This window comes from Parambassis ranga, chromosome 3 (assembly GCF_900634625.1).
Source record: "Parambassis ranga chromosome 3, fParRan2.1, whole genome shotgun sequence".
In the NCBI taxonomy this organism is placed as follows: Eukaryota; Metazoa; Chordata; class Actinopteri; family Ambassidae; genus Parambassis; species Parambassis ranga.
The window spans coordinates 24,359,280-24,372,862 of record NC_041024.1 but is presented as its reverse complement, the minus strand read 5'-3'; the positions used below and the strand labels follow the sequence as shown (position 1 = coordinate 24,372,862).

General features: G+C 40.5%; 2 protein-coding genes across 2 annotated transcripts; one reads left to right on the top strand and one right to left on the bottom strand.

Annotated features, from left to right (window-relative positions):
- Positions 1 to 2,135: 2,135 nt before the first annotated feature.
- selenos (selenoprotein S) lies at positions 2,136 to 4,823 on the bottom strand. The gene is made up of 6 exons (XM_028401947.1): positions 4,559 to 4,823; positions 3,709 to 3,840; positions 3,067 to 3,173; positions 2,856 to 2,945; positions 2,399 to 2,471; positions 2,136 to 2,278 (listed from the first exon to the last, which is right to left on the bottom strand). Exons 1-6 carry the CDS (start codon positions 4,659 to 4,661, stop codon positions 2,196 to 2,198), a joined length of 588 nt encoding a protein of 195 aa, XP_028257748.1. The 5' UTR covers positions 4,662 to 4,823; the 3' UTR covers positions 2,136 to 2,195.
- A 490-nt stretch (positions 4,824 to 5,313) lies between these two features.
- snrpa1 (small nuclear ribonucleoprotein polypeptide A') lies at positions 5,314 to 9,257 on the top strand. The gene is made up of 9 exons (XM_028401781.1): positions 5,314 to 5,466; positions 5,975 to 6,122; positions 6,323 to 6,401; positions 6,559 to 6,605; positions 6,691 to 6,793; positions 6,981 to 7,060; positions 7,391 to 7,466; positions 7,592 to 7,685; positions 8,994 to 9,257. Exons 1-9 carry the CDS (start codon positions 5,385 to 5,387, stop codon positions 9,146 to 9,148), a joined length of 864 nt encoding a protein of 287 aa, XP_028257582.1. The 5' UTR covers positions 5,314 to 5,384; the 3' UTR covers positions 9,149 to 9,257.
- The last annotated feature ends 4,326 nt before the right edge of the window (positions 9,258 to 13,583 follow it).

Genomic DNA, 13,583 nt, shown 5'->3' with positions numbered 1-13,583 from the left:
TGTCGTTTGTCTTTAGCTGGAAAGTTTGGATCATTTATCTGCTTATATCCTAGAGCAAATGTTTTTTTCCTTGTCAACCAATCTCATATGCAAAGAATTGATCCACACTGCAATGCTGTTCCAAGCATTCCCACTGATGCCACAACACTGTTATTAAACAGAGCACCAAATGTGGATTAATCAGCTGCTAAAAGTGCAATTGTGTAACTGCTGGTCTGGTTTTAGTTGTAAGGTAGAAAATCTTAATGCTGCAATCTACTAGGTCTGCAGTTCATTATTTGTGTTACTGTTTATCCATGAAGCCTGAAGAAACAGAGCGGTTAGTCAGACTACAGGCATGTCTAAAGGACATAAATTACTGAATGACCTCCATTTTTTTACTGTTAAACTCACACAAAACTAAGATCATTGTTTTTGGCCCCAGACATCTCAGAACTAGATTATCTGATAACATTCTCTCTCTGGACGGCATTACATGGACTACAGTACGACTGTGACGAACCTCAGAGTTATCTTTGATCAAGACATGTCGTTTATCCCTCATATTAAACAGGTCTCTCAGACCGCCTTCTTCCACCTGTGTAATATTGCTAAGATCAGGAGCATCCTCTCTCAGAGTGATGCTGAACAACATGTCCAGACTCTCTCATGTCTGTCACATGGCTTAGTGTGAACCTACTCTCATCCGTGAAGAGCACAGGGCGCCAATGGTGAATCTGCCAATCGCCCTGCACGGTGTCTCCTCCATGCTCTGGACCCTGTGCTGACAGACACAGCAAAGCTCTCATTGATGTGCCATCCTGGATGAGCTGCACTACCTGAGCAGCTTGTGTGGGTTGTAGACACCGCCTCATGCTACCTCTAGGGCTGAGAGCACTGACAAAATGCAAAAGTGATCAAACATCAGGCAGAAAGGATGAGAGCAGAGACATGGTCTGTGGTCAGCACCTGCAGAACTTCTCCTTTATAGGGCTGTCTTGATAACTGCCTCTCATTTCCACCTGTTGTCTGTTCCATTTGCACAACAGCAGCTGAAACTGATTCACAGTCAGTGTTGATCCTAACTGGACAGGCTGATTGGACTTGGAGTGTTCTTTAAGTGTTCTCTTGACATTTTTGAGCAGTGTATTAGATGCAGATGCCGAATAGTACCAGGATGTTGTAGTGAATCTGTTTATATTTTATAGCTATTCTTCATAATCCACATGACTGAAGTGCAGAGCTCTGTCATCTCAACACACACACACTATATAAATGCTAAAGGTATGTATGGTGTATTGAACACTGGAAAGCAAAAGGGTAAATACCTGTAATACTTAAAGAAGGCAACAGGTGGCAGTAATGCACACAGAGCATTTACATTTCTTTTAGCTACCCAGTAGTGTAGATTAAGACACACATTTCCAGTTACAGTATTTAAAGTTGTATACAGTTATATATTCGAGCTGCTGAAGAGCAAGCTTTTAACTGTTCCATGATTGTTCTTGGAATTTCACTGCACACAATGTAAACTGTAAATGTGTTTATGGAACAAAGATCACCTTTAAACTATTACTGAGAATTTGTCACACACTGATCATAGTTTCAGTCTCGATGTGTTTTGAAAGTGACTCATCTTGTTGACATTGTGCATATGTAAGTGTTGTTATTGAGACGGAGACAAATCCAAACTCCTGGTGACTATCTTTATTGCTTTAAAATGTGCAGAACAATAGATATAGTCTCCTTACATTTTGATATATCAAAATGTTTGTAATTATACAATCTTGTAATTAAACATAGTCCACCAGCTGCAGTAATATAAACTCTAAAGCTACAGTGGCACACGCACCGATAAACACATTAAAATAAAGCTGAAAAAACACACACGCTGTGAACTCATCAGCCAAACCTCCTGGTGAGATACCATTTAAAGGATTGACTTCATCACAAGCTAACAACTGCACCATGCATTTAACCTGTTAACAGCCTGATTCAAGATATTATCTTTGACACTTTACCAATCAGAGTTTTGAAAGTAAATGATTGGGGTAGTCTTTAACACGCTGTGAACGATGCTAACTGTACAACTAAACAGAAGAATAAAAAAACTGGTGATTATTGTCAGCTTGGTTCAGTCAGTGTGTGTGTGTGTGTGTGTAAGGACGTTAGAGGTCAAAGGTCACACAGACCAGAGTCTCTAACGCTCTTTAGCCTCATCCACCACCAGATGAAGGCCCACGCCTGCCAGGCCTCCAGGAGCAGGAGCTTCCTCCCTGCCCACTCAGGGGATTGTAGTCTGAAAGACACATAGAAAGAATGTAGACATATCAAACTCACTCTCTCTCACACACAGTAGGAGTGTGTATCTATAGAAGAGACTAGAAAGGAGGCAGTGTGTGTCCAGTGCAGTGCATACCAGAACTGCGTAGATTCTTCCTGTCTGTGTTTGGTTTCAGCACTGTTGATGAGGTGCTGGCCTCCTCGGTGGGCTGCAATGATACGCATGGATCAGTGAGGTACAGACAGACCATAAGTAAACTGACGAGGTGTGTGTGAACGTAGTCTGTCATGGCTAACATCATCAGCAGTCACTGCTATAGATACAAGAAGTCCTCTATGACCAGAAACACAGATGTGACACCAGTGTCAGTATCAGACTGTAAAAAGCTTTAAACTGATTCGTCCTCATATTAAAGTATTTTACAGCATGTTGTTGCACTACAGTCTCCATTTGCACCCCATCAGATGAGATGAGATGTTGCATTTTGCCCCCAACTGCTCCTTCTGACATGATTATCCTAATGACCTGGGGTCTGAGTAAGAGGACACTAAACGCAGCTATTACAGTTACAATATTTTCAAACCAAACTCACCTGAGAAAGTTTTGCTGATGCTTTGTAACTCTTTCCCTGCTGCAGACTCTCATACATCTCAATTTTCTGCCTCCTCTTCTCTTCTTCTTGCTGTTGACAAAATATGTGAAGAACTGTTAAGGTTTTGCTTTATCTTAGTGTGAGTTCAACTATCAACTGACCTAAAATCATAAACGGACAGGAAAACACAACTGAAACACAGATTTTAGACCTGTTTCTGTTTCTCCTTAAAGACGGCTGCTTTGGCATCAAGCTCCTCCTGCATCTTTCTCCGAGCTGCATCCACGGCCTCCTGTCTTCTTACGACTAAATCAGGATCTAACAAAAACAAACAACAAAACATTGAAATTGAAATTTTTAGCATGGACATGTTCAGATAATGTACAAACATTTGTCACTTTCCTCTTTCTTTTCCTCCTATTATCTTATTAAGACATACACCTAAACAGTTATTTCTTTTATAAGGTGAATCATTCAGGATTTCTATACATAGGACGCTGCATAAACTGTGTTCCTCATTCCAACTATTATTACTGTACATTAAATATGATTATTACACAGCTGTGTTGAATACTTGACTGTGATTGGACATTTTCAGGTGTGTCATTTCTGAAGAACAGAACAGACCGTTGCTATGTATAACAGGCTGTCGCTATAAATGCTGTTCGGATTACTGGGAAAAACAACTGCTCAAGAAGTGCAGTAATACAGTAATGATACCTTCATTCATGGCCAGTAAGGTTTATCATGCACCTTGTAATGACCGGTCCCTACAACATGGAATTGTCTGGGAATAATGCCCCAATGTCTTCGTCTACAGCAGCATCAATTATAAAAGGACACTAGAGCGGACCTTCTGATGTTGGAGAGACGGGTCTATGTCTCCTCTGGCTGGCTCTCTTCTTGTTCAGGTACTGGATAAGCACAAAGGCTATCACTGTGGCAACCATCAGGTGCCAGCCATACAGGGCCAGGAAGTCTCCCACTATGAAAGCAAACAGAGACATGCAGTGTAAACAATCGGTATGTTGTTCAGTGAGTAGAGAGAGGAAGCAAACTGAAGTAATATGTAGAGCAACAGATATAGAGCCAACTTTATATTTGCCATATTATTACAGCTGCAGTAACTAAACAATTGCTTTTTAAAACTTAAATGTGCAACGAGTTTGTCAGACAAAGTCGTGTTTACAAAAACTAATTCATTTAGAAACACAACATGAAAATGGCTTAGAGCTGAAACAATGAACTCCACCCGAGCTTTAGTCTCTTTGTTTTATTTTTAAAGGGCTAGTTTCTGACAACACAAACAGAAAAATACGTCAGTAAAATAGCTTTATCATGAATTCGGCTGCATTATAGTCAAATATATGTGGGCACAGAGATAAGTTAACAGGTGTGAAGGGCTAACAACAGACTGCATGCTCCACCCATTGTTTTTCATGCTAAAGATACTGTCAAGAGCGGAACGACGTCATCTCATGTTAAACCTGACACAAACAATGGAAATATACAACTGGTTTTGATGACGCTGAAGTCGAGAAAACCTTCGTCTTAACTCCCTGAGGGACGCAAGCTGCACAGGAAACGACAGCTCAGCGTTTCTGCTCTGTGTTAAGTCTCTGAACTCTACCGTGCAACTGTACAATGTCCCTAAATACATCTCTTTAGTACAATAATACATATGTTGGTTAGTGTTTGGTTACCATCTTGGGATAGGGAAGACAGGTCTTGGTTCTTGATGGGACCCCTCTCCACACGATAAGGCGAGCCGTCCTCATTAACGTCCTCGATCTCTACATCATCCATTTTAACCTCAAATACGGTACAGCGACGCGGAACAAGCGGTAAACACTCTTTAAATTACTTATCGTGGTGGGGACTCCGTCCTGTTTCTACCATTGCTGCTACAACTGGCTAGCTGACGGCTAAAATGATGATGGATGACGTGTTCGCTTCCTGGTACGCCGACGTACGTGATGCGTAAAAGCGCACGACGAAGCCACGCCTCCCAATATATGGTAAAGAGATAAAACTGTCTAATTATTTAGTAAAACATAGTATTTTTTTCATGTGTCTAAAACAGCAAAGACAGAAAAAAGTTTATGTTTCCGAAAAATATAAAAAATGAATGTAAACTAGCGGATCTTAGATAGCTTGCCTGCCATAACCTGAGCCTATACTACTATAAAGGGTGAAGGCTTGTAATATAGCACCCCCCCGTACATACTTTACTGTATTTTATTTATTTTATTTTACCTCTGCATGCTTCTAATTATTATATGTTACATGTTTTTATGTTTCATGTATGCACTAAATCACTAAGGCAAATTCCTTGTAATGTGAAACCTCTTCACGTACATGGCAATAAATACAATTCTGATGTTGTCCTCCGTCCGCTCGGGGGCGCTATAAGAGGCTATCTTTCCTCTACAGGAAGTGATAAAAAGCTTTTGTTCCGGGCTGTTTGATGCAGCGTTGCGTACCGTAGCACATCTTGCTGCACAGAAAGAACGGCGTTCTGTTGCAAATATGGTAAAGTTGTCGGTCGAGCTGATTGAGCAGGCTGCTCAATATACAAACCCTGTGAAGGACAGAGAATTGGATTTACGAGGTGAGTCCAGCCTTCTTCCCGCGGCTTTGTTAAAGCAGGCCTGTGGTGAGTGTCCCGGGCTTTACGCGGCCGCACTACGTTCAGAAACGTGAGCGAACACAAGGCAATAGTACATTCCGATATGTAGAAGTGGCAAATATTTTATGTTGAATTAAGTAAACGGTACTTAAAATGTAGGTCTTAGCTACATCGTGGCGCGGCTAACAACCGGAAACCTCGAGAATTAGCACGCAGATGTGACTGCAGTAACATATTGATATAGTCACTGATCACTGCGGATCACTGAGACTGAATGAACGCAGAAGTAGCTGTTTCCATCGTGCTTTTCAGTCCTCAGGAGATAGCCAGTGTTAGCAGAGATAGCCAACAGTAGATATGGAGGTATGGTCAAGTGGTCAAGCAATACGGGAGTCGAGGTCGAGCTTGTGCTTGCTCAGTGTATTCTTATGACCCGATTGAAGTAAAGTTGATAATAGTTAAACAGTTTTCTGATTTTTTTCACTTACAGGTTATAAAATCCCAGTTCTTGAGAATCTTGGTGCTACTCTGGACCAGTTTGACACCATTGATTGCTCTGATAATGAAGTCAGAAAGCTGGACGGGTTCCCTTTGCTCAAAAGGCTGAAAACGTTGCTAATGAACAACAACAGGATTTGGTGAGATGGCTAAAACAGCCTTCTGTCTTAGTCTTATCTCTAAGGGTTAGGTGGATTTTAATGTTGAAACTCGTTTAAAGTAGAGTTTATAAGAGCACTGTTTACCCTTCTAGCTTTTGTTGAACAAGCTCTTGTTTTACATAGGTGTTGCCTTTATGTTGATCAGAGTATGTTGATAACTTTACAACCTGTCCCTTCAGCCGCATAGGTGAGAATCTAGAGCAGTGTCTGCCAAACCTGACAGAGCTGGTCCTCACCAACAACAACATCCAGGAGCTGGTGAGTACATTTCATCAACAGGAGGATGTGTGTGATGTTTTCTTATTTACTTTAATCAGTTAAATCATAGGATTGTCTCCATTACACATGCTAGAACATTTGGATCTCACTGGTGATATTGTGCCATAAAAACACGTCTCGTTCTCGCCTGGTGTAGGGTGACTTGGACCCCCTGGCGTCAGTGAAAACCTTGACCCTTCTCAGGTATAAATCATCAATACTCATAGACCGTATCACTCATGTGCACTACTGATATAAACTCAGATTTTTGTCATCACTGAATTTACAGCTTGTTAAGGAATCCAGTGACAAACAAGAAGCATTACAGGCTCTATGTCATCAACAAAATTCCACAGATACGCGTGCTTGACTTTCAAAAGGTTAAACTGAAGGTAAGTTCTAGTTCAAATATATTTTTTTAGCATTTTCTTCTGTGCCTGTGTATTGTTCAAGCCCTTCTACTCAGAGGTTAATGTCCTCTTGGCTGCTCAGAGGACTTCTGGTGAAATGTACTTTCTCCACTTGGATAACAGATCCATGTGTCAAGTTTTTCACTTTAACTGTGTGATATCATCATAGGAACGCCAGGAGGCAGAGAAAATGTTCAAAGGCAAACGAGGTGCTCAACTTGCAAAGGATATTGCCAAGCGAACGAAAACGTAAGATGAAAGTCCATGTTGTGCAGCAGCTTCTCAGAATACACTGGATCCTGGCTAAATACCACCAGAAAACACGGTGATGGACAAAAATGCATGGGATCTACCATCTTTTTTTGGCATATTGGCAGCACACAAAAATGTTTAAAAACACCTTAAAATGTATATCTATAGCCAGTAAACTCGACCACAGTGTTGCTAAGGACTGCTGTCTCTGGACAAAGTATCAGTTTATCTGACTCAAGAAAAGATACTACACGATTGACTACACTGGTTGAGAGGTCAGAGAAGCTTGTGTGTGAACATGTTGCCTAAATGAGCTGTTTCTTGCAGATTCACTCCTGGAGTGGCAGCACAGCCTGAGAAGAAGAGGACAGGGCCGTCTCAAGCTGACGTGGAAGCCATTAAGGTTTCATTGATTGTTATTAAATAAAGTCACATCACAGATGGACAAATATAATAGATGACCCTTCTGAGCTTTGTGTACATTCAGTGTGCACTAACTGAGCTGTGTATTGAATGTTTGTCTTTCAGAATGCCATTGCTAATGCCTCATCATTGGCGGAGGTGGAGAGGTTGAAAGGAATGCTGCAGGCTGGTCAGATTCCAGGCCGAGAACTCCGGCAAGGTTAGTGATACCTCAAACATTTACCCAGAAAATGTAGAAAAAGAAAAACAATGAAAATGAAAATGACAATGAATTAGTAATAATGATGGTGGTTACACTTGTAGTATGTGGTTCTAGCAGTCAAATGGAGATCGACTCTCTTTTGGAGCCAGTCGCTAGAGGCTGTGGAGTTAACAGCAATTTTTAACACTATGCACTGGAAACCAGGGGTCGTATTCACAAAGATTCTTAGCCCTAGGAGTTTCCCTTAGTGGTGAAACTATGAATGATGCTGAACTCATAAAAAGTGGTTTGTGGTTGAATATGAAGACTACAAATCTTACTAAGCACTCTTATCTCAAAAGTCTCTAAGGAAGGAGCAGACTAAAATTTAGATTTTAGTGAGGAGGTGGTTTTGACCCCGTTGCTAGACGTGACGCATTGTTTAGGAGACGTGGTTGATTGACAGAAAAAAACATGAGGGAAAAAATGTTCTACGAGACACGGGGTGCGAGAGGACAGAGCAGCACATCGTTTCCTTTTGCGCACATTGTTGTGAGGAGTGTGAAAAGCGGTGGTACGTCTGCGATGTAAGATGAGGGGAGATCGTTGCTGTGCGCATGTATTTGAACAAAGTTTTCATGAAGTGAACTACAAAAAGTCACGATGCATCCGTAGCATTTTAATACCTCACTCATTCTTAGATTGGAGGTTTCTCCTCTCTGTCCTGTTCAGGGAACTCTTAAGCCTCTTAGAAGTCCTCCTCTCTACTCCTAACAGTTTCTCACCTTAATACCTCTTTTAAGGGCTTGTGAATCACTTTTATCATTACTAGGATTTAGGCTTAAATATAAGAGTAAATTCTTAGAAATGTCATAATTCTAAGAATGTTGTTAGAATTTCACTCCTAATGGAAACAAATAATCTTTGTGCATACGGCCTCTGTTACTGGCCAATCAATGCTGCTTATATATTAGGAAAGTATTCTCATGTTGTGTCACACTTAGCAACAGGGTCAAACCGACCTCCTCACTAAGACCAAACTTTTAGTCTGCTCCTTCCTCAGAGTCACTCTGAGAATGTTCTTAAATCACTTTTAAGGTAGGAGTCATTACTAAGATTGTTTATGCTAAGATAAGAGGGAATTCTAAGAATCTTTGTGAATACAGCTCCAGGACTAAATTATAATTTCCTCCTTCAGACACATGTTTGGAGCTTTGTTTTCATGCCATTCACAAGTTGCTGTTTTACATATGATGTTAAAACTAGAAAAACTCTCTCCTAATCTGATTTGTGACGTTTTTGTGCATTTTACATTTCTAAAATCAGGTCAGGGTATGGTGGAGGAGGAAGAGGAGGAAGAGGCTGACGTTGCACAGATGGAGACGAACATGGCTGGAGCATCTGGAGAAGAGATGAATGAGGGGGACCCAGGAGAGGATGATGAGGATATGGAAGAAGAGTCGCATGTTAATGGCTCATGAGCATGCTGAAAGCAATGTTTTTTTCTTTGTAGATTTCGTCTTGTGTTGGACATAAATTCACAGTCTGTTTTATTTTGTACGATTACACACATTAAACTGATTTCTTACACTGCTGTGACTTTGACTTTTTTTCAGAATGCACTTTTATTACACAATGACCAGCTGTAATTACTCTGGTTAAAGCCTTTCATATAGTTACATTTATGTTATAACATAAGGGTTGACGGTATATAAGACATAAACTTTGAACATTAACCCATAGCTAACAGGAGGTGGAGACAGCATCACACAAATCACGGCACTTCGCCCCGTTCTTTATTGTAGATACCAAATATTACACACAACACATCCTGATGAAACAAATGAAACAACCTGTGTGTGACGCCACTGCCTACACCTACAAACAGCTTGATTTGTGAATCATTGACCTTCCAGCTCCTTTATGTTATATTCATGAGGTGTTTTCCACTAAAGTGGATGTAAGATTTTGTAGTAAAAAAAAATACCTACAGTTACACTACAGTTGTAAAATTATATATAAGACAAAATACCATCAACACGTGCACAAAGATTTGGACTCACATGAAATCAAATAAAAAAATACGGTCAAAGGGTAAAGTCTTTACACATCTATCTTATTGTAATCTCAAAATCCTTGGAATACTTTGGGATTTGTTCATATGTGATACAAAGGATTTATTAGACAATACTAGACTAATTATATTCAGATATTCAAAGACATTTCTAGAAATAAATTTAATAATAATCCACACAAGTATTCATAATGTGATTGCATTATATTCTTGGCTTTCCCTCTGTGCCAGCAGCACCCCTCCTGCTACGCAAACAGCAGCACCCAGGTCTATCATTTGATACACGCTGATAACAAGTCAACGCACATCAGGCTTATCACACTCGCATGCCAAGTTCAACCAGACCTGTGACTTCTGTGTGCCATGGAGAGATAATAATCTGAGGAGGAAGAGGATGTTTTTCTTGTTATAATTTTTTTGTGTTTCAGTTTTTTATGTGTGTCTTTTTAAGGTAAAAACTAAATACCGGTAATATTAATATTGATATTTTATGTGATTTTAAGCAGTTGACATCTCCTTGACGATGTATACTGTGTACTGTTTTATCTGCCGCAGAGACCAATGGAAACAGCTGATCATTGTGCAAATGCAACAGTTTACCAATTGACTTATAATGTATCATTTTGTACCACAACTCACATTCAGGTTTTTAGTCTTCCCATCAATCTTTGTTTTGGCACAGCTCACAGTGAGTATAAGAATATTGCACATTGTGTCATATTTGTCTTCTTTATCTAAAATTACTATGGTACTTGCCCTTAAACGACCCACTTACATGCAGACTTCCACATGGGGCCATTTTCCATAAATTCTGCACATTAAAATTGCTGTTGATTTTAAATGTAAGATTCTCAGTGTAGTTGCCCTGTGATGGACTGGTCCCTTGTCCAGGGTGTACCCCGCCTCTCACTCATAGAAAGCCCCCGTGACCAGCCCCCGTGACCCTGCACTGCAGAATGAGCGGCTTCAGATAATGGCTGGATGGAAAATCAGATCTTTGACAAACTCTAGTTTAATTTTTGCACTTGTCATAAAGCCGCAAGACGAGTAGAAACCTGCATCTGAGACCTCAACCAGGGGCATGGTTGAGGTCTCAGATGCAGGTTTTTACTCGTCTTGTTGATCTTTGCTCTTGTTTCAACAAGGAAAATGACAGGTGGGCAGCAGTGGCTCAGTGGTATAGCAGGGATGTCTAATTACTGGAAGGTTGGTGGTTCAATCCCAACTCCTCCCTAGTCACCGTTGTGTGTCCTATACTTTACCCGCATAGCCTCCAGTGTACTCACTGGTGTATGGTGCTCTTTGCTGGGCTGCCTTAAGCAATTTCCCCATTTGGGGACTAATAAAGGTTTCTTAATTTCTTAATTTTTTAAATTAAATTCTAATACACTCTTCTGTTAGTATTAGCAGTGTTGCACACACAGCTCTTCCTCAGTTAAAATTGTTGGGGTAAGCCCCAATTTCATGTGGAGTTCCACAGGGCTTGTGTCTGGGTGCTTTTCCATTTAGGGCCGAATCTCTAATAAACCTGCTATCAATTGCTGTTGCTGTAAAGACGATACACAACTCTGCAGCCCCTTACAAACCTAATCTTGTCCCATTATTACATTTTGGAAGACCAACAATTTTCTCTGTCTCTGTCTGTGACCATCTTTATCACCCCTTTTATTTCACTTTATGTCTGGCTTGTCAAACCAGAAGGAAGACATTTCAGAGTTGTGTCTGTCCTCTAATACTTCTGTGTGTCCTGTGTTACACGTGTGTTACTCTACAGTCCTGTTTGAACTCAGGTTCAACCCTTCATCGTATCTTTACAAAATGTCATACATTACAGTCAGACCTGACCATTAGAACTGCTTAAACTTGTATTAATCATAAATAATATTCAGTAAACATACATCATTCAGTAAAATTGTGTGTGTGTGTTTTAATGGCACAGTATTACATAAATCATGCAGTAGTATAACATAACTGGAGTGTGTGCCACGTGCTACCATATCTTATGACGCATTAGTATTTGGAGATGATAAAAGTCAGCCCAAAAACTATTAGATTGTTACTAAGCCAACAAAATGGATATATTCCTAAACAACTTGGTAATGGTTTGATTATGGATTAAATAGAAGGGTGTTTCCTCTTAATTTTTTTTTAAATGCATACACACTGAGTGAGGCATGCTGGCTTTATTTTCATCTTATCTAATATTTACTGTGCCACCTTGCTTTGAAAGAACACACGGAGATTTCTCCAAAATGGTCCAGGTCAAACCACAAGCGCTGTTTTCTCAACCCAGTTATCACTGTTGATTAAAGGAGGTGAATGCTGTCCAAACACACCAGTGTTTTCACATCTTGAGCTGACTCATAAAATCTCAATGCTGTGCAACTTTTTTCAAACACTGGAAGTCAGCTCCACCAACGCGAAATCAGGTTCTCTGATACAGGTCCTCTGACATCACACAGAGGAGCAGCCGTGAGACATGTCCCAGGGGACTGCTGTGAAAACAGGACGACAGTGACGTGACTACACCATTTGTCTTGTCATTCACCACGCTTCTCACAAGTTCATCCTCCTCTCTTTTAGTCCTCCCCTTGCCTGCTCTACAGTCTCCCTTCACCAGTCACCTAGACACACATCTATTTTCTCACATGCTAACCTTAGCTTTTTATTAAACACATACCCATCCTTCCCAGACTTAACCATTTGACCACATAAAGAGAACCTTGTCACAAGATTATGATACCAGTATGCTGCTTGTAAGATAAGTATAATAATTTATTGGAAGAACAAATGCAAAAGCATCTCCCACTGACTGGACAAAATGAACTGTGCTCAGCTCTGCCTAACCAAACCACGGAGCTCTTTGTAGACCTCTGTGGAACGATTACTGTGATGTATGGATCATGGCAAGAGTATTTCTAAAGTTCCCGAATGGTTAGACTGAAAATATTCACAGAACATTTGTGGAAAACTTAAGCTCTGCCAAGTTTGCAGCAGCAGTGACTGAAAGCAAAAACAGTGCACAAAAAGTAGAAAACTATGGTACCTGGACATTATTGTTGATAATAAGTTGAGTTGATCATTTCGAGGAGGTTTAGGAAAGAGGACAAAATATGTGGACCTGGCAGCTAACCGTCAAAGACAGGGATGGAACGCCAGTCTCTTCACCAGGCTCTAGCGCTACTGTGGACACCCTACTGTGGACACCAAAGGAACAAAGGCATCAAGACAGTCTTGGAGGAAGCAGAGGGGACTGCCCAATGGCTGTGGTTAAAGAGGCTCTGTATGTGAAACATGGCAGAGCATCCTACAGGGACACAAAGTGTGGCCTGATCATCCCAGAGAGGGTGTCTGATGGTAAGACCCAAAACACTCAATGACCTCAAGTAAATCACAGATGATGTGTCCAGATTGCAATTTGTCAAAAAGTAAAATTTTAGAACAATAAATTTACAGTAAAACATCTGTATCTGGTGCATATATTTTTAATTTGTTAAATGTGAAAATGTAACACTAACCTCCAATTAAAACAGTGAAATCATGTACAATCAACACTACAAAACATTGTGGCTATTTGGTGCATTAGATGCACAATAGTCTAGCCATATAGTCTGTCTTTGTCACAGATGTGGGCTGAACATCTGTTTGCATGATCTGATCTGATCTTTGTGCATAAATGAGAAGAGTGAACAGGGACTGTGGAAATACATGGAGCAGGGCAGGGCCAGCAATAATGAATCACTACACAAAACTAAGGGACTGCCACTCCTTTACCTGCGGAGACCTTGCCCCCTGATATAAAGGGTTGAGCATTTTTCTCATCTTCCTCAGAGTTTCTGTGG

Bases quoted from the DNA above. Each gene is read 5' to 3' on its own strand.
- selenos (XM_028401947.1), bottom strand. From the start codon at position 4,661: ATGGATGATGTAGAGATCGAGGACGTTAATGAGGACGGCTCGCCTTAT. The intron at 3,841-4,558 runs GTAACCAAACAC...TTGCTTTCATAG, and splicing joins GTCTTCCCTATCCCAAGATG to TGGGAGACTTCCTGGCCCTG. The intron at 3,174-3,708 runs GTCCGCTCTAGT...TGTTTTTGTTAG, and splicing joins CGTCTCTCCAACATCAGAAG to ATCCTGATTTAGTCGTAAGA.
- snrpa1 (XM_028401781.1), top strand. From the start codon at position 5,385: ATGGTAAAGTTGTCGGTCGAGCTGATTGAGCAGGCTGCTCAATATACA. The intron at 5,467-5,974 runs GTGAGTCCAGCC...TTTCACTTACAG, and splicing joins CAGAGAATTGGATTTACGAG to GTTATAAAATCCCAGTTCTT. The intron at 6,606-6,690 runs GTATAAATCATC...CTGAATTTACAG, and splicing joins AAAACCTTGACCCTTCTCAG to CTTGTTAAGGAATCCAGTGA.